The sequence below is a fragment of the Tachypleus tridentatus genome, chromosome 12, assembly GCF_004210375.1.
Source record: "Tachypleus tridentatus isolate NWPU-2018 chromosome 12, ASM421037v1, whole genome shotgun sequence".
NCBI classification, from domain to species: domain Eukaryota; kingdom Metazoa; phylum Arthropoda; class Merostomata; order Xiphosura; family Limulidae; genus Tachypleus; species Tachypleus tridentatus.
The window spans coordinates 75,883,177-75,904,484 of NC_134836.1; the positions used below are offsets into that span (position 1 = coordinate 75,883,177).

General features: G+C 32.8%; 2 protein-coding genes across 3 annotated transcripts in view; both read right to left on the reverse strand.

Annotated features, from left to right (window-relative positions):
• Positions 1–2,774, reverse strand: part of LOC143233662 (uncharacterized) — an 83,257-nt gene extending 80,483 nt beyond the window's left edge. For both annotated transcript variants that reach the window (XM_076470136.1, XM_076470135.1), the window contains exon 1: positions 2,635–2,774. The gene's annotated coding sequence lies outside the window, so the exon portion shown is untranslated. The remainder of the gene's footprint in view (positions 1–2,634) is intronic.
• Positions 2,775–8,786: 6,012 nt separating this feature from the next.
• On the reverse strand, positions 8,787–17,926 carry LOC143233664 (uncharacterized). The gene is made up of 7 exons (XM_076470146.1): positions 17,783–17,926; positions 15,550–15,671; positions 15,314–15,429; positions 12,757–12,929; positions 11,959–12,152; positions 10,534–10,643; positions 8,787–9,826 (listed from the first exon to the last, which is right to left on the reverse strand). The coding sequence occupies exons 1-6, from the start codon at positions 17,817–17,819 to the stop codon at positions 10,584–10,586; spliced, it is 702 nt and encodes a 233-aa protein (XP_076326261.1). The 5' UTR covers positions 17,820–17,926; the 3' UTR covers positions 8,787–9,826; positions 10,534–10,583.
• Between the last annotated feature and the right edge of the window lie 3,382 nt (positions 17,927–21,308).

The following is a 21,308-nucleotide window of genomic DNA, read 5'->3' on the forward strand; positions in this document are numbered from 1 at the left end:
TCACAGTGGTTATATATTAATACATCTAAAACATTTTTAAATATTCGTAAATTTACTTTATCTTAATTTATTCCCTTATCAATTTTATCAAATACTTTAAGGATACAGTAGATACTACCACAACACTTTGTTCTGATTAGAAGTTTAATGTAATATCTTGGGACAATGTAGGACCTATCAGTTCATCTTGGTTATTCTATCCTCCAAAGCAAACAAACTATTAAAAAGAATTTTAAGTCTTAAAACAAGCCCTTATCATTCATATGCTTTAAATTTCTTCTTAAAAACTCATTTAAAATTACTGCGTCAAACATCTTAAGACTACCCCACCCATTTCAAAAGCCAACCACCGTGTTAGAAAAATGAAACTTAACTGAAGATGACTCCTACCCTGCCAAAATTTATACTTATGTCCCAGAAGCCTACTGTTCTCACTTTTAAATATGCAAAAATATTATGAATCAACACTATCAATTCCCTTTACAATCTTAAAACTTCAGACCCCTCATTTATTGCACTAGACAAGAAAATATTTTAGAAATATATGAAGCCAGGAACATAGTTACAACAAGTAACACAGAACAGTAAATACACTGGAATATGATTTAAAATAATAAAAATTTAAAACTGCAATGTGTACATCAAGGATGTAACCCCCCACTCTACATGACAAGTTACCACTTTTTTGCACATCGAGACTGCATATGTTAATGTTTAATCTAAAACATATCTCAATTTAAACTAGCTCCTCCAGACTAAAATATAATTCAAAGGACAACACATCAAGCCAATAATGTGGAAATTCTTATTTCTTTATAGTGCCAGTTTTGGAAGCATTTTATCAACAAATAAACTACAGTATTTTATTTATAACTCCAACTATATTTACATATCCTAAACCTACTTAGTGTTTGAAGAAAAAAGGTGTTCAAAGCAGTTGTCAAATTTATTGTCAGCACACAATCATCTACAATAACAACCTTTTCATATTCATTTCCCAACTTTTTTTTTTTTTTAAAAAAAGGCCATTTTGGGATCTACAAAACTAAGTTATCTTACTCTCAAGGCCCTTTCAACAGTTAGTTACAATATAAATTATTATTTGATAAATTTAATTTCTTCTTCTTACAATTTTATTTTCATATTTACATAACACCATCATCACATAATATATTCCTTAACTGATTACGTGGTAACCTTTGATATTTCCTGTGAAGATTACATGTAAAAAGCTAGGTACATAATACTGTATTCTGCTGATGTAAGTAGACACCTACGTGTAAAAGTTGTGCAAGGTGAACCTCAGTACTCATCTTGAAATACATCAAATTCCACAAACATGCATATAAACATTGTGTAATCATTGTGGCTACAGTATCACAACAGTTTGACATCACACTATAGGTACAACAACAATTAACTATAAAAGTATTAAAATGTATGCGTGCCGTACACCAATCATTATTAAACAACACTACCCTTCCCACACACATACATCAACCAACAAAACCACATACGTCATGTACTGGTTATTACCAAACATGACCCCTCTCATACACACACTCACCCTATCATGCATTAAGGTAATCTTGACTGAAACTAATGATCATAATATAATTAATTAATTATAACGATTCTGTTAACAGTCAAATAAAAACGTTTTGATATAAAGTATGCCACGCACATTCATTAACGGTGTTAAGTCAAAGACGTTTTATAAACACGTACGCCACATATTTTTACATTACACTTGCGTTTAACATATTTTATTCATTATTAACAGAAAAAATACATGTATTAAACACAAGTCCGATGCATCTTAGAAATCTACTTTCCTAAACCACCTCAAGTTCATTTCTGTTACCACAATTTAATTCCTGGAAAACCATTCAAAATAGAAAGATTGAAGTACAGAATGACTGACTGTATCAACTGGACCTACGTAAGGATAAAGTCGTTCCTATTGTCCAGTTACCGCTGTAGTTACCATTCATTTAACCAAATTATTTAAGTTAATTTCAAGTCCTTCTTCTTATCCCCCCCAAAGAAAACAACAGAAAACATAGCATCAGTATATGTTACAAAACACCTACCAAAAGGTAAAATATCAAATACAAAATAATGAATTATTCTGTTTTTTTTTTTTTAGAACTAAAGTTTTTATTTCGCTTTCAGTCTTGGTACAGAAAACAAAGCGTGATAAAAATCAAAGTTACGTATTTAATAAGGGGTGGTTTAAATTGTGATAAGAAAATGAGGTAGGGTTTAACATTTAAGAAATGGAATGTTTCACAAAAAAAACAAAAAAACAATAAGAACACGCTAAGTTCTGATGAAAAAGCGCTATCTGGCCAAACTTAGGTGCAGTAAAAACTCGGGTACGAAAGTTTATAGTTACATCCACAAGTCAAGATAAATTAACAAAAATTAAACACATTACCAAAGACGTCGTATAAACAACGGCCCAAAACTAAACGAACATTTCTGTAACGTTCAGATTAACTAAATATAATACTCACGTCAAGCTTCAGTAGTGTTACGTTAATCACTAAATATCATCAAAACTATAAAGCAAAAATCACATAAGTATATTTAGTAAAACTGAATAATATAAAAAACTAAAGAAAAAATTACCTTAAAAATCAATTCATCAAAGGAAAAATAAGCGAGTAATTCGTATGTCGCAAAATTATTCACATACATAAATTACTTTTCGCACACACTACTAGAACACGAAATGAAACCTTCCACGTGATAAACTGCTGAAAGCCTCCTCGTGCTTTACTTCATAACACTGTTACAAACTGAAGCGACACCTGTGTTTACATTATGAAACTTAAATTCTAGCTGTTAATATTAATATTGTAGAAATATAATCAAACTAAAATGTATACAAGATAAAAAGCAGCTAAATTCGTGACACTGCAGGTTAATTGAGTAATTTCAATTTTCAGAGATTACCTCAATTTTAAATGTAAAATTCAAGGATGGGTTAAAAATTCTCTAATTATTTCTTTATCCGTAGTTAACAGGTGTCTCACACACTTATCGATAAATTTAGTTTATGTTCGTTTGCAAAATTCTAAATTTTACAAAAAAATTAGCTGAAGTTTCACTATTTATTGGTATTACAATAATCTGTTTTAAACCATTCAGGACCACTACAAGTCTTGTGTTTGTTAAGTTAACATTAGTAAGCGAGTTTTCCACTTTTACAAGAACACTTTTTTTTTTTCTGTGTTACAGCTTATTCGATTGCTTTCAGTTTGAACTTTGAACAAATAATTACTCCATTTGAATATTGGATACTTAGAAGAGAAATATATTTAAAAAAAACTGACGAAATTAAAGTGACATAATCCTGTAATTATATAGATTGGTGTTACCACAAAAACTCAAACAACAGTTGTTCACAAGATTACTTTAAAATCGTGAAGTTTAAAAGAAGAGAGAACAACTGTACATTAATCTTCCAGTTCATATATACGTCACTTAAAATAATTGTATACCCGCTCTATTAGTATTATTAATAGGACTAAGCTAGACCTAATGGCTAGTATGTTTGTGCTATGAATGGAGAGTTTGTGGTTCATGATCTATTGCTGGAACAAATATTTTAGGTTTTGGAGTATTGGGTGAGCCATGAGAGTGAGGTATAATACAGATCAAACATGAGTAGCCCAACATTTAACTGTGGGTGTTGTTGACTTACCCTTATTTTTCAAGATGATTGTTTGTTTGTTTTAAATTGTCACGCAAAGCTACACAGGGACTATCAGCGCTAGCTGCCCGTAATTTAGCAGTGTAAAACTAGAGGGAAGAAACTAATCATTACTACCAACCGCCACCTCTTGGGCTACTCTTTTACTAACGAATAATGGGATTGATCGTCACATTATGATACTATTCAGATAGTTCCCAGTTAAACATGTTAACTTGAGGTATGGAAATATTTTAAAATTGACTAACTGCTAACATGTTTTCGCATGTTAATCTTTTATAAATATTATAAGCTTCAGAATCAGTATTTAACTTGTTAATGACTTGGCATGATTAAATTTTACTAGTAATTTAAAAAGTAAAATTTAAATATTAAAATATTTCAGAAATTTGGCGGCATTTAACTTGTAATTATCAGATTTCCTTTAGTTCCATAAAAAAGTTTAGAACAATTGTTTTAAATGCGTTAGCCATCACTGATGTGTTCGCTTTGTTATTTATAAATCTAAATAAAAAGACATGATTAGGGAGACCTGGCAGTGATTTATATTTTATTATGTCTTATAAAACTTATATACTAAGTCTCAACATACTATTATTCTTTTATTCCCACTTTTTATCACTGAATATATGTAATAGAATTCTAGTTATTATTGTCTTCCTATCTTTCATAGGGCTATTTCAAAATTCTCAAGTCAGTAACAAAAATTTTTGATATCACCAGAAAGCAATATCTGAAGGGGCTGCTGGCTTATATATACACTGCTGGCCAAAATCTTAAGGCCAATAAACATGAAGAAAAAATATGCATTTTGCGTTGTTAGACTCAACCACTTATTTGAGTAGAGTTTCGAAAGATGAAATTAAGAAATGGAAAAATAAAAATAAAAAACTTTTTTTAGCATTTAATAAGGAAAATGTGAACACTATGAAATTAGCCTAAATACTAGTTGGTCAAATGTTTAAGACCAAACTGAAAAAACGAAGCGTTAATCGGTAAACAAGTAACGAAATTTAGTCATTTGTGTTCAAGCATTAGCGTTGTCAATATCTCCCACTGACATCTCCTGTGTTACATTGGGAAAACACATGGCAAAGGCTGAAAAGTTGACAGAGTTTGAACGTGGCAGAATTGTCCAGCTGCAAAAGCAAGGTCTCTCTCTCAACGTGCCATCGCTGGTGAGATTGGGCGTAGTAAAACTGCTGTTGCAAATTGCTTGAAAGACCATGAGGGATACGGAACGAGAATTTCAAGTGGTCGGCCCAAGAAAATGTCGCCGGCGTTGAGCACAAGGATCCGACGGGTTGTCCGGCAAGACACAAGGCCCTTACGGACGAAGATTGCAGCTGAAGAACAATAAGACGGTATCTACGAGAGAAAGGCTTTAAAAACCGTAAACGTCTTCAAAGGCCACGTCTCCTTCTACACCATAATATATCTCTTTTAAATTTTGCTGAGAAGCACCAAACATGGGACGTAGAAAAGTGGACGAAGGTTTTGTTCTCGGATGAGAAAATATTTAACCTAGATCGTCTAGATGGCTTCCAACGTTACTGGCACGATAAGGATATCCTATCGTAGACATTTTATACACGACACAGTGGAAGAGGTTCCATCATGATCTGGGGTGCTCTTTCCTTCCATGGAACAATGGAGCTTCAGGTTATACAGGGGCATCAAACAGTAGCTGGCTACACTGGCATGTTGGAGAGAGCATCCTTATTGACTGAATGCCCTAGATTGTGTAGAAATGACGGGATTTATCAGCAGGACAACGCTGCAATCCACAATGCCCGCAAGATAAAGGACTTTTTCATGGCGAATAACGTGATTCTTTTGAACCATCCAGTGTGTTAGACCGAACTGAACCCCATTGAAAATGTTTGGATAGCAAGGGAAGTCAATTCCAAACAGTGCATGATCTTTGTGAAGCCATCTTCACCACTTGGAATAACATTCCAGCCAAGCTTCTGCAAACGCTTATAACGATCATGCCAAAGCGAATGTTTGCAGTTATTCGCAATGACGACCGTGCAACTCACTACTGAGACCTCTTGTTGGGCATTTCTTACCCTGTTTAGGGCTTTTTTTTGGTATGGTCTCAAAATTTTGACCAGCTAGTATTTAGGCTAATTTCATAGTGTTCACATTTTCCCTAATAAATGCTACAAGTTTTTTTTATTTTCCCTTTTCTTATTTTCATCTATCAAAGCTCTACTCAAATAAGTGGCTGAGTCTGATAACGCAAATGCATATTTTATCTTTATGTTCATCGGCCTTAAGATTTTGGCCAGCAGTGTATATATGTTAATACGCTCAGGGTCATCATAAATATAACAGCTACCTATCTTTAAAAGCATATTCAACAATTTTATTTCCTGTCTGTTTGACAAACCAAGTTCATAATATTTAAAATGTAAAGCAACCATAGTACATTATTTTACTTTTTAGTAATACAATTTTTTATTTTGTACCCATTTATCAAAGATTTTCATGACGCAGTCGTAAACAGTAATTTTAACAAAACTGATAGTTAACACATAAAGTGTGATTATAAAGAAAACTCCACATTTAAAATTGTATACATTAGAAATTACTTGTAAAGATTGTGATTTGGAGTGTAACTTGTATCCGTGTGAAGAATACTACAAAAACAATCACCAGTCCACACACTGATGTATACCCAACTTGTGATTAGGCTTAGCATCTGTAAATGTTTCACTTCAGAGAAATTTATGGAAACAATATTCACATCTTTTCTAACAGGTTCGAAACTAAATGCTAGATTTCAGCACATTTATATCTGATTGTTACAAAAGTAATTTAAAAAGTACTTTAGTTCCCAGAGCATATAAACTTACCTCGTGTGGTTATTTTTACGGTGAACTTATCAATATTACCAATATTTGATTAAAAAATACCTTCCTTCTAGCACTTATCAAAAAACGTATTTTTGAATATATAATTAAAGTTTACAACCCTAAATTTCCTAACTTCAACGTTCTTAAATGTCTTATCACCTTGGTGATTTAGTTCTCATAACATCAAACTAAAGTGAAATGAAAAGTATTTTGCAAACAACTTATCTCCAGTTCAGCCTAAGACTAATCTCCAAACCAAACGAATACGCAATTTTTTCGTTTAAAGACAAAATACTCAAACCTCAGATCCAAAATTAAAGAGCATGCGCATAACAGATATATCTGGAACTTAAACCACTCAAGTAAAGACTGCAGCGAAAAATCAAATAAGAAACACTTAGAAAAATAGACTCAGCGAACGATGAACGGATGCCAAGAGAAAAAGAAAACTCTCCTGATTCGTAATATACAACCTAGACTGAACAATCGACTAGCTACGTCGTTGCATCTCAAACTATAATTAATTCATCACGCCGCGATAGGCTAAAAAGTGATAACTCCATTTAAAAAACAAGTACCAATACTTAACGAAATGGAAATGTTCTTATGGATATAAAATACATAGTCGAAAATCATATTCGAAAAGGAATGAACATGTCACCGTGCACGTTGTCTTCTTCATGGTCAAATTCGTCTAAACTGAGTTTTGTAATACCGTGTCCATCAATTCCTTGAAACAGTAAAAGCTGCGAGTCACTTTCGGAACAACCGCTCCATCTTTCTCTAGTATTGAAAATATTAAATTATGCTGAAAATATTAACACTAAAATTTTTTAAATATGGTTCTTCACTTGATTGAAATCGAGCATATTTTGCATTCGCGGTGTAAGGTATAAAAACATTTAATTTAAAATGTTTCTGTGTCACAGATTCTGTTCGTATTAATTTTTAAATTATGTTGAAAAATAGTACATATTTAGCTTTAGTTTCTACATTGTTGTATACACTTGTTTCAGTTTTTCCTAGCACTTCTCAAAGACACAATCTTTCACGTAAACTGCTTATTGACAAACTGTTTTACAAAATCATGGAGGATACGAATAAAGTTTGATCTCATATAATAATTATCCAATAACGAAACCAAAATCCACAAAATATGACAGGATAAAAAGCATTGTTCTAAAGTCATTTATAATAAACACTATCAGATTTCTATACCGAACTAGTTTTTATACCATTTAGTAACCAATCATAACTTTCTTAGTCAGTGAATCTCATCCGTCGTTTAACATTATTTGCTAAACAAACAAAAACTTAGTGGCTAACATAGTGGACTATGGATAGGATTCGTGTTTATTTGTTTGTTTTGAATTTCGCGCAAAACTATGTGACGGCTATCTGCGCTAGCCGTCCCTAAGACTAGAGGGAAGGCAGCTAGTCATCACCACCGACTGCCAACTCTTACGCTACTCTTTTACCAACGAATAGTGGGATTGACCGCCACATTATGATACTATTCAGAGGGCGGGCATGTTTGGTATTCAAACCCGCGACCCTCAGGTTACGAGTCGAATGTCTTAACCACTTGGCCATGCCGTGCCTTAGGATCCATGACTTGTGTCACATTACAGGAAAATTACGCTCTGCACTTAAGGGTAGTGGGTGCGTTATAACTATGGCTGTCAAACCTCCTTTTTCTATAAGAGTAACTTTGTACAAAATAAAAAAAATTGAAAAAATTAATGGTACTTTTAGATTATCAATGCGCAAAGGAAAGGACGAAACAAGATTGTACTTATCGTTCATAAAAAAGGAGGGAACAAGTCTATACTTATCCTTCCTAAAAAGGTTTTGGTTTGTTTTGAATTTCGCGCAGAGCTACTCGAGGGCTATTTGCGATAGCCGTCCCTAATTTAGCAATGTAAGACTAGAGGGAAGACAGTTAATCATCACCACCCACCGCCAAATCTTAGGCTACTCTTTTACCAAAGAATAACGGAATTAACCGTCACATTATAACAACCCCACGAATGAAAGGGCCAGCATGTTTGACATGACGGAGATTTCTTGAAAGGGACAGAACAAGACTCTACTTACCATTCATGAAAAGAACGCCACAAGATTATACTTGACTCTTATTTAATATGATCAATATTGTCATAGTTGCTAAAGTCTTGAAATGAAAGACAAAGTACATCTATTGGTTTTTTATTTGTAAAATACACTTTTATTTAAGCAAATAACATAATGTAATCGCAGTACATAAGAATAACAACTTATACGTAAATTTCATAAATCACACCTTGTATCCGCGCTCAACACAGAAACTTGTAAGTAAAACCCACTAGATCTCTGTTGTACACATGGAATTTTTATTTAAGCAAACAACATCATATAATCGCAATACATGAATAACAATAAACAGTGCATAACGAAAGACAATTTTAATTTTCTTCTAGATATATGAAGTTTATTCATCTAATTTCTTATTCATGGTTTACAAGAAATTTATTCGTGAATCAATTTGTGTGTACATCCACGTATAAATTATGTGTAAATATTCTTTGAATGTCAATATGACAAGGGCATCAAACGACACTTTTGGTGTTAAGAGAACCTTGACATGGAAACCTGACCATGCAGAATATAAACTGCAGTATCCTGCTGGAATGTAGTCTTGGATGTCTGTTTATTTATCAACAGTTATCATGATACCATTATCATACAGTACACGGAAGTGTACGTTGTCTTCCACAAAGATGGATTACAACACACACCTCCTCATTAATTGATTGGTTCACATACCGGTGGTCCATATACTTTGTTTCACAATTCGTCCACTAGTTTCCTTGACACGGTCATCTGAACAACAAAAATAATCTTTCAAAGACTTGCCAGTTAAAAATGTATTTATTTTGAAAAGGTTATTTACTTAGAAGGTTATCATGGAGGAAATTTATTTCCAGTCCCTAGAATTATCAATACAATAGAACGTTAACTAATTTTCTGACTGATATTAAAAGCATGAAACTTTATAGGGCAGATCGTCCAGGCTTCACTAGCACGACTTAAGTATCTTTTTAAATTTGTTGACGAGATATTCAGCCGCGTAAACTGTAGGAAACCTGTTGGATCCATTGAGAGGTTCCACCATAACGATGTCATCAGGATTAACAAAGTAGGTTACAGAACTTCTTGAACATTGCATTTTAGATTCCTCCTTCGGCACCAGCACTCGATGAGACAACAAAGTGCAAACCATAAATATGCAATTAGAATATTAATACTATATCAATTAATAAATTAATAAAATTTAAATGGTTAGTACATACTTATCTAGAAATAAATAAAAAATAACGGTTTCCAAGCGCTTTTTCTATTTATTTTGTTATAACGATCATGAATACCATTTTAATGAGCAACAAAGTAAATATTTACTTTAGGGTTAAATAATATAATGTGGTTTTAGTTGATTTAATAGCTTACGTTTTAAATCTATATTTAAATCCGATAATCTCCTGCATTATCTTAAAGTTAAATCGCGATAGAACAAAGTTATTTACTCAGATTATCTGTAAAATTGCATCCCGGTAACTCACTGGACTTATAAAGCTACAAATCGAGTTTGGATAACAGCTGTGGGCAGAGCACAGAGAGCCTATTGAGTACCTTTGTGTTTAACGATAAACAAACAAAATATGTATAATTATAGATGTTACTCAGTGTAGCATGTTCCTAATAAATATTTAGACGTAAATAAAATAATGTGTACAGAATTATGTACACAAATACACACACAAAGTATTACGTGTAACATTCATATGAACGATATTGTACTATATATTACTGTTTATTAGTAAGAATGTTACAAATATATAATCTCAGATTTAACTACAATTGCGATTAATAGATAGCGCAGCTAAGTTGTTCCATTCACAAGTTATCACTTACCGTGGCTGAATATACTCCTTCACTCCAGATCTCCAACAAATCTCCAACGTTCACCAAATGGCTCCCTCTAGTGGCGTAGCAGGTATCCATTCTCCTGATTTTGTTTTTACCTGAAATATAAAAATTCAGGATTTATAAACTGTAATCTTTCATGTGAAATTATACGATATACATAATGCGATTTTTACTTGTTTCTAAACGATACACTCACACACGTATACTAAATAATAATAATATTAATATTAATAATTTTCATATTAATTATAACAAAAAATGCGACAAACACAAACACTAGCTGGGAAGATAATCGTCCTCTGCGTGATAACACCGTCTCCTCTAATTAATCGACTCACTCAAGTATGATGCTAGGGTTTGAACACTCAATTAGAAAACAACATACATCGTTGGATAACTCATCAAAAACTATGATTGTTTAAATTTAAATAAAAATGTATTAACACTTGTTATAAGACATCTTGCAAAAAGCTGCTAGATAATTTATATATACTCTAGATTTAATATCACTCAACATGTAGTCAATACGAGTTGACAAGGTTGTCCAATCTTTGCTAATGGGAGAAGGGTAAGATAACAGTTAAAGTGCTGCGTCAAAGGTCCGAAACTGTATACAGAAAAGAAGACGCACCATTGGCTTATCCAAAGCCATATGTTGCAAACAGTAAAAAATAAAACAAAGAACGTTTTAATAAATCGTTGTCCAATTTCAATTGTAGGGTTTGTTTGGAATTTTCATCCACATAAGTTTTAATTTTTTTGGTGGTTTGATCACCACCAGCTGTATGTTATTCAAAATTCCAAAAATCATTTTATAAAACTACAGTTATCGTCTAATGGTTCAATTCGTAACGAACTAATTCCTTATAATTAAATAATAACTTACTTTCGAATAGTAAATGTAAGCTAATGTTTGTAATTTCTAATGGTTCAATTCGTAACGAATTAATTCCTTATAATTAAATAATAATTTACGTAACGAATTAGTTCCTTATAATTAATCTGTGCTATAATCACCACCCACCGCCAAACGAATAGTGGGATTGACCGTACTGGGAGGGCGAGCATGTTTAGCGCGACGCGGGCGCGAACCCGCGAATAGTAACCATAAACTAATGTTTGTAATTTAGTTTAATGTAATATAACTTAGTTTTATAGCTTTCATCAAAATTTATTTCCTACATGCACTTATAATTTTTTTATATGTTATACAACATTAAAAAAAACTTTCAAAACTGTGTAATTACTGTACAGTTATCTAAACATTCTGTTACATTATGATTCTAATGTCCAATTATTTTAAAACTATTTAGGTTAACAGTAGACGTTTCGGTTTAATGTAATTTTGAAATTCGTAATGAAGAATTTTTTAAAAATTTACTAATTTACATACATTAATTTTATCGTTACCTCCAGACCACCAACATTATCTTGAAACAAAAATGTCACCGTTCCAAAGTCAGAATGTTCACCGCAACGAGCAGTCGTTGTAAAGTCAGTCACATCTGTCACAGGAGGGTAGTACAGCAGTCTTAATGATGATGCATTTTCTTTGCACTTAGTGAGTTCTTGGTGTCTCTTCAAGAAAAAGTCTTCTGCGAGGTCTGGGCAGCAAAAACATTCAGTTATAAAGGAAAATTAAACACACTTATTACACCGAGATAATGAATTTAATCTATAATTTTAATTTATAGCAAGTGAGTCATTTTCTTTTAATACCATAATTCTAATAAATCTAAAATACTTCAAAGGAAGAGAACACTCAAGAAACAAAAACATAAAATGAAGAGAAACAAACAAGGGTATGTAAAAATATTGTTCTTCCACTGAACACAACATTTACAGCCTATCTATACCATTACTAATCTGTAAGTCAGTGTGAAAAAATTATTTCTATATTGTTGAGAATTCATATTGTTTTAAATTGGTGATGTTATAAATTTAAATTGATTATGTACAAATTAATACATATTGTAAACAATACGTGATCTAAAAGTTGTTGAATTAACAGAAACGGGAGCCCAAAAATTTTTTTCAGGTGAGGGTGGGGATGAGACAAACATCTAAATCAACAAACTGTACTAATATGTGTTAAATCTGTTTATACATGATATTGTACCAGACATTATCCTAGTAATATTAGTTAAATAATCGGAGAAATACTACTGACAAATAATTCTCATCTCTAAATGGAAGTCAAAATGTTACCTAAAGATAAGGCAAGAACCACCAAAAAACGGCGACACAGGTTCACGCACGCCTCGAGGAAGTCAAGACAAGTTTCTTTGAATCCGGGAGTATCTTGGTCAGATGGAAAGATACATTCACTGTTCACTATTCCATAAGTTTCTTTTATTTCTTTTTGAATTCTCGTTTGGAGACTAAATGATGAAAGAAACACAGAGGATGTTAACTTTTAGGAGTCAGGAGACATTTAGTTACTTGGTTAATTAAACAGAGGTAATAATTGGTAAATTTGTTTTGTAAATATAAATAGAAGTTCTATGAATCACAACCAAGGTGAAGAAGTGGTCTTGTTTCGCTCCTGTGTTTATGTATAATCAGAATTGGTACAAAAGATGAGTGTTCGTATTCTTTGTAAATATACGTCAATGTACGAGGTGATAGTGAAAGTCGATCACTTTTATTGTAATGGACTCAAAAGGTAACATGTGAAAGTGGCGAAAGTCAAAAACAAACTGAGGTTGGAGGAACTTTGTACCAAGACGTACATTTTCCTTGAAAGTGAATATAACTGTTTCACGTAATTATTTAGGGGAAGAATCGCAGTCTAGAGAACAAGGTACACAACACTATAATATACACTGCTCAGTCTACTTAATACAAATAGTAGCCTTACCTAAACAGGGCGAATAAGAACCAAATACACAGACAGTGTAGAAACTGTGTGTGTGTGTACGTTTTGGAAGCATGCTTTCCAACAAACGAAAATATTAGAAAAATATTTGGTATCTGTTATTATACTTTAGAGACCAGGTACAATAGAAATGAATATAAAGATATTTATTTTAATAACTAATTCAAATAACCTATTTTGTATCTTCGTCACTTTCTTTTATCGTTTTTATTCTTTCCGTTATCAAAATATCTATTTGAGCGTAGTGGGTGGTTGATGTTTTTTAACAACTGTGGAATGTTTAAAATAAGTAGAGTTTTGCTAACAACCAACAGAGGACATTTGTTGTTAGTGATATTTTCTCTCTCTTTCATAGGTATTTGGGTATTGATGTTTATATACCCAGGAAAGTCAGGTTTTGTCGACCTTTCCTACTTCCCTTATATTTGTTTTTACAATTGTCAAGTGTATTTATACACTGCACACGAGGGCTACCGTAACCCGTACCTACTCAGGCCCCTTTGAGGGCAATGCCCATGCACTATCTACATATACACTTGGTGCAAAAATCATTTTTCTTTATAGTTCCATGATTATTTGCACTTTCATTAGATAGGTATTAACTATAAAACATTTACATTAAAAAACCCTTTCAAAGTTTAGTAATTAACCCCTTAACTAATGTGTAGTTTAGTTTATAGATTACCTTTTCTCTTTATTTAGAAAATATATATTCACTGGGAAAAGGTGTTTAGGTCTATCCTCATCATGTATACAGTACCTGTGTAGTTCGCTTACTAGTTCATTTTTTCTCCAATTTCTGTCAAAATAATTCATTGTACTATGTAGGAGTCTATCTGCTATGAGCGCGTATTGATACATGAATTCTGATAATGTTGTTCTGAGTACTTTATAAGCTGTTGTAAGTAGTGTATTTTGTATTGTTTGTTGTTTTGTTTGAAGTAGTTTTTTGTTACTTACATTTATCCATGCAGGGGCTGCATAATTATTGACAGGACTAATGTACGTTTTATATATTTTTATGATGTTATCTGCTGTTGCTACACTGGTTTTACCAGTTAGTCTTCTAGCATAGTTTGTTCTTCGCCAAATTTTTGTTCTAATGTTACTTCTGTGGTTTACCCACGTTAGTTTTGAGTTAAATGTAAATCCTAAACATTTCGCAGATGTAGCAGTCTGAAAGAGTGCTCCATTCATATAGATCTGAGGTTGTGTTTTTTATGTTTTAATGATATCAGTAGAAATAGTTTGGTTTTTTGAATTTCGCGCAAAGCTACAAAAGGGCTATCTGCGCTAGCCCTCCCTAATTTAGCAGTGTAATACTATAGGGATGGCAGCTAGTCATCACCACCCACCGCCAACTTTTGGGCTACTCTTACCAACGAATAGTGGGATTGACCGTGAAATTATAACGCTCCCACGGCTGAAAGTGCGAGCATGTTTGGTGTGATGATGATTCAATCCCACGACCCTCAGATTACGAGTCGAGTGCCTTAACCACCTTGCCATGCTGGGTCGGGAGGATAAGAGGACCAAGATTTAGTTCCATACTGTTTGAACGGTTTGATTCCTTGGCTTCTTTCTAACAAAATGTTAGTAGTACAGAAATTATTATTATGCGTCGCGATTGTTTAAGAACATTGATCTAAATAGATAAAATCAAGAAGTAGATAAATCAGCAATAAGGAATATCTGATGAACTTTTGGAACATAGACTTTCATTTATCAGGAGTTCCACTTCTTCACTCACCAAAATAAATCTTTATAACCAACAATGATGATTGTTAAACTTTTAATAGTGAATTTTTGAAATGTATTGGGGGAAAATAACAAAATAAATTCACATTAGCTACAAGAATATTTTCTATGTATTAATCTTCTACCTACGTTTCTTTATCTGGACTAAGGTAGCCATCGTAATGATTTGGAAGTTTTTTGTATTTTTCTTTTACTTCAAGAGGAAGTAGAAAAAACTCTCTGGACTTCTGAAGAATGGCGGAAAACTAGAAAATAGAAAAATATATACAAATATATGTTCTTCTATCGTTTCTTGTAGACTCCCTATCTCAATCTGAAGAAAATGAATTTTGGAGAAAATAAATAATCAAAACAGCACGACATACTTGTTCTTGTGATATCCCATGGTTTACAAGGTAAACAAAACCAATTTGTGAGAAAGCTTGGTGGATTTCTGACGCCACTTTACGGAATGCTTCATTACTCGGCTGACCAGATTGTTTCAACCCTGTAAAAAAACAATATGTTTAATTACAACAACTGGGTCGGTGTGAACGCATTTTCGAAGTTAGAGAAGCAAAATTATACTTGTTACAAGATAGTGTTACTTTTATCATATATTTAACACTACATTCTTTGCTTAGGCACTTATCGATTTAAGGAGTAAAAGAGCGAATAAAATTATTCCAATAAAGATATATTTCCAATGCCCATTAACGCCGACACATTTCGCTCAATACGGAACTCATCAGTACAGCTGGGACACAAGAAAAGCAGTATTGGTTATATGAACCGATTTGGTGATATCTGTAAACTCACGTGGACGAATGAGAGAGTGAACGGTCACAGCTTCTGGGGTTTGTACTCACTGAAAATAAACTCCAGAGTAGTTCAAGAGGTAGTGGTGGGTGGCATTTACAGTTGTTTTTCCTCTAGTATATTGATTCAAATTTAGAATTTCTAGAGCATATAGGACTCAAGTAACTTTTTTTTGAATTAAACAAACGAAGAATAGTCATTTATAAAATAAGTTCCAGAGTATTTGTATGTTTTATGTAATCCATACTTTTAAACTGCTGTACTCAACGTTCAAATGTCGCCGCGTCTGATGAAAGACAGGAGGGAAGACAGCTAGTCATGACCACCTATTGCAAACTCTTAGGCTACTCTTTTACCAACAAATGGTGGGATTGAGAATGGCATAATAACGCTCACACGACTGAACGGGTGAATTTTTGTTGAGTTTCGAACCCCGACCATCTGGCCATGACGTTTCCCGCACGAAGATAATACTTTTCACCAAATCTTTTAGAAAGCCGAGTACTTCGCGAAACAGTATTATGTAGATGTCAAATCTGATTTCGATTTACAATTAGTAGGCTTACCAATTACAATTCATATATTAGTTAAATCAGTGAAAAATGTGTTATAGTGGACTTGACAGACATAGTAGAAATAATAGTTGTTTAACTTTGTATTACATCGGTCCTGCAAATTATATATTGGCTAGTTTACAATAATATGCTCCAAGCTGACTAAACATCAAGTTTAAAATGTTTATAAACTTGATATACAGAGTTTGACTTTCCATAGTGGGCACAGAACAGATAACCAAATGTGTAGCTGTAGTTCTGACGACAAAATTAAAGAATAAAAATACAACATGTTACATAATTCTAAGCTACATAGTTGGCTATTTGTGTTGTGTTCGTCAAGGGTTCTAGCGCTACAAGCCCTCATACTTTCCGATGACTCATTGAAGTGAGGTGAAATCATATTTGGAAATATAAACTTCTTTGCCATGTTTCTATTTTAAGTTTATCATGTGAAATGAATTTAGAATTATTGTTGTTTTCACAGACGAAATATTGTAATCTCTATATCAGAATTAATGTGATAGATTTATTAACATTAATTGGGTTGTAGCGATTTCTGTCTTCAAGGTGCAAATAGTATGAAACCGTTATGTACAACTGAACAAGTACAGGTGTAAGCACGTTAATCAGTGTACTTAGAGACACAAAGAAGTGATTGATAATACATTGGGAAATTGACCAAGGGAAACAAAACTTTTAACACCAAAAGGTCTTTACGAAGAAACATCTTTATCAGTTTTAAGAACGAAAACTTTTTATTGGTAGTTATTTTTCAGTTTGTTCTTGAAATGTATCAACACTTTCTAGGCTTAACATTTTATGTAAACAGTTCTTGTTTTTCATCACATCGACACAAGTTTTTTCAGCACCAATGAAACAAGTTTCATGTAATTTCTTTCGTGCTATGAAGAACAGAAACACAACCTCCCACACTCTTCAGCAACAAGAATGATTTTCATAATGTTTTATTTCAATGAAAAGACACGACAGACATAAGATTTAATTGAAGTTAAACATATTAGAAACCAAGCAGTTCTTACGACGCAATTTGTACCGTCCTTCATTGTTTAGGTTTTATTTCTTGCTTAAGATATTTCAGCCAAGAACACGTTTTAAAAAATGTCTAATTTCTTTACGTTCTGATACTTTGTTGTACGACATTTTAAAAACATATAATCTTTTATTTTCGTCATATGTAATGCTTATTTTATATTTGTTGTAATTTTCAAGTTTACAGACTTACCCACAGCTTCGATGTCGACAACTGGAATAGAAATCATATAAGTTCTGCTAAAGTCTCGAATCGAACGTGCTTTTTAAGGATAGAGATTTACTGTTCGGTTTACAGACAAATAAGCTGAGGTTACATCTCTATAAGTATGTTGTTACCACGCCAGTGTTAGTGTCCAATAGCAGTTGTCGTTATCGGTGATTGGTTAGAATGTACACTTTCCTTGCAAATATTTTATTTCTTCAAGCCAATATTCTGAGGTTACAGAAATACTCTTGGTGTAAACGTACTAGTTCAACGAGCGCTGATAGTGTTGAAAACCTAGTGCACGAGTGGATAGGCGTGATTGCAAAGGTGTTAACGATAAATGATCTTAGTAGAATCTGTTTAAAGGACAGAAACACTTTAAAATTGTAATACACAACTGCAAAAGTATGATTTACAAAGTTGTATTTATAGACGTGAAAAACGTGTTTTTAAAATTAATTGTCTGATTCATATAAAATATTTAGATCATTGTTGTTGCTTCAATCGACTTTTCGTGACTGGCACTATTTAAACAGGTTTGTTTTGCCGGGCTTGCTCTGACACTAGCTGAGAAGATATTCTAAGGACTCTTCAGAGGAGTTCTGTGTATTTGTATTAGTTCCAAACTTTACATATTTCCGTGTTTGAATAAATACGTCTCTATCAACCTCAATGGGTCGGCATGGCCATGTGAGTTAAGGCACTCGACTCGTAATCTCAGGGTTGCGGGTTCGAATCCCCGTACACCAAACATGCTCATTCCTTCAGCCACGGGGGCGTTGTAATCTGACAGTCAACCCCACTATTCGTTGGTAAAAGAGTAGACCAAGAGTTGGCGGTAGATGGTGATAACTAGCTGCCTTTCCTCTAGTGTTACATTATTAAATTAGGGACAGTTAGCGCAGATAGCTCTCTTGTAGCTTTGCGCGAAATTAAAAAACAAACAAAACAAGCTCAACTCAGTATATCTTTCTGGGGATAAATTGGACAATAATGTCGTAACGTGAATACATCCATTATATGACAAAAATTCCAGAACTGTACATTTTGACGAACGTGTGTACGTGTTATTCTTTCTTTTCAAGACATAGCTAAGTCCATCTTTAGCGTTAATGAAATCTTTAACTTACTAATGTGTCACGAGTGTTACTTTACATATCTTAGAATAAAGGTGCAGTGAGATTTCCGAGTTTGTTCTCTACTGTTCCATTTCCATGTTGTAGAAAGTTGTAAACGTCCTATTGCTTTGCTCTTGCTAACCTCAGATCAAACTATCACATATTTTATATTTTGTGAACAAGCTCAGGGGATGCTCGGGAATCATCCTTTGCAGAAGTTTTCCAATCTTGAGCCATAAGAACGTAATTAACAAGAAACCAAAACACTTCTATCCTGACAACACTTCACACCTTTAATTTTTGTAAACCCACATTTTCTCTTTCCTCCTGACGGACTCTTTTTATATCAACTGGATTATTTCTGTATGAAAGGATTATATCAAAGGGATTATCTCTATGTTATCTGTTTGGAAAGAAAATATAACATTGATCAGTGTGTTATCTAAAAGGATTATATCAACGGAATTATCTATTTTATCTGAAAGATTATTGTCTCTATGTTACCAACAGGATGGATTATCTGAAAGGATTATATTATTTTATCTGTTATCGCATCATATGAGTGGAATTAATCTATGTTATATGAAAGGATTATATCAATTAGATAATCATCGTCTTATGAAAGGATTATATCAACAGGATAAACTCTATTTTATATGAAAGGATTATATAAACAGGATGATCGATATGTTATTTGATAGATTATATGAATGGGATTATCTTTATGATATCAATTATATCAGTAGGAAGATGTCTATGCTATATGAAAGGATTATATTAATTGGATTATCTCTATGTTATCTGAAAGAATTACATCAGTGGGATAATATCTGTGTTATTTGAAAGAATTATGTCAACGGAATTATCTCTATTATATTTGAAAGGATTATATGAACGGGATTATCTTTATTATATTTGGAAGGATTATATCAATGGGATTATTTCTATTTTATCTGAGAGGATTATATGAGTGGAATTATCTCTATGCTATTTGAAAGATTATATGAACAGGATGATCAATATGTTATCTCAAAGGATTATATCAATGAAATTATCTTTATGATATCTGAAAAGATTATATGAATGGAATAATCTCTATGTTATCTGAAAATATTATATAACAATGGGATTATCTCTAGGTTATCTGAAAGAATTACATCAACAGAAGTATTTCTATTTTACCTGAGAGGATTATATTAATGGAATTATCTCTATGTTATCTCAAAGGATTATATGAATAGGATTACCTGTATGTTATCAGAAAAGATTACATCAACGTGATTATCTCTGTGATATTTGAAAGGATTATATCAACGGGATTATCTCTATTATATCTGAAAGAATTATATCAACGGGATTATTTCTATTTTATTTGAGAGAATTATATGAGTGGAATTATCTCTATGTTATCTGAAAGATTATATGAACAGGATGATCTCTGTGGTATCTCAAAGAATTATATCATTGGGATTAACTGTATATTATTTTCAAGGATTATATCAATGAGATTATCAACACAAAAATAAATTTAACACATACACAGACATCTAAAGTAGGCAAATACCATATTAAGTCAAGCTAGTTCCAAGGGATTCCCGATCCGGAATGTTATTCGGTCTTCCAAGTGGATCTGTTATTCGTGCACACTGAAATCAACCATCTTAACTTCCAGTGCTATTACTCCAACACTTTATCACTAACAAATTTTTTTTGTAAATTACTCATTCTATTTCGTAAACGAGATCACCCATGTCACTTCCAGAAAGGCCTCTTTGTGACCAGCTTTGATATAACTTTATTTTGAAAGTTGAAATTCCCGTTAATCAAAACGTCTTCCTCTAGTATTTTTAAAGGAGACATTCTGTTAGGAAATAGCAACAGTTTTCAAGAGAAGAAAATCAGTAACACTAATTGTTTTTTATTTTTAATTTATGTCTTTTGCCATTTTTACCAAAAGGTCATCATCCAGCACGACCTTAAGTAAACAAAACCCTCCTCTGTCACTAAAACTAATCAAGCTTCGAAAACTGTCGGCTTCAATTTAACTCGACTATTTATAAAATTTTATTCCAAGGACGATTACATTTACAAAAATACTTGTTGCGTAACTACAGGGAACCAAAGCGAAATAAATATATACAATTACATACAGCTGATACGGACATTATTTTTTATTTAACATGCAAAACAAGTAAGAAAATGTTTCGATCTTTAAAGGTTATGGTTCATTGTACTCGGGATCTGGGGGTATGGGGCCATATGCTAGGTAAACGTCTTTCCTGCGACTAAAATGAAGCTGTTGTGATCACTTTGAGTGGGCACAATTAAGTTAAAAACACTGTCAAATGCTAAGCAGTGCACGAATTAGAGTTATGTACCTAAGTCATTATCAT

Coding starts and splice junctions, on each gene's coding strand:
- LOC143233664 (XM_076470146.1), bottom strand. CDS start 17,819: ATGATTTCTATTCCAGTTGTCGACATCGAAGCTGTGG. Junction 15,672..17,782: donor TGTCGACATCGAAGCTGTGG/GTAAGTCTGTAA, acceptor GTTTTTTTACAG/GGTTGAAACAATCTGGTCAG. Junction 10,644..11,958: donor ATAATGTTGGTGGTCTGGAG/GTAACGATAAAA, acceptor TTTATATTTCAG/GTAAAAACAAAATCAGGAGA.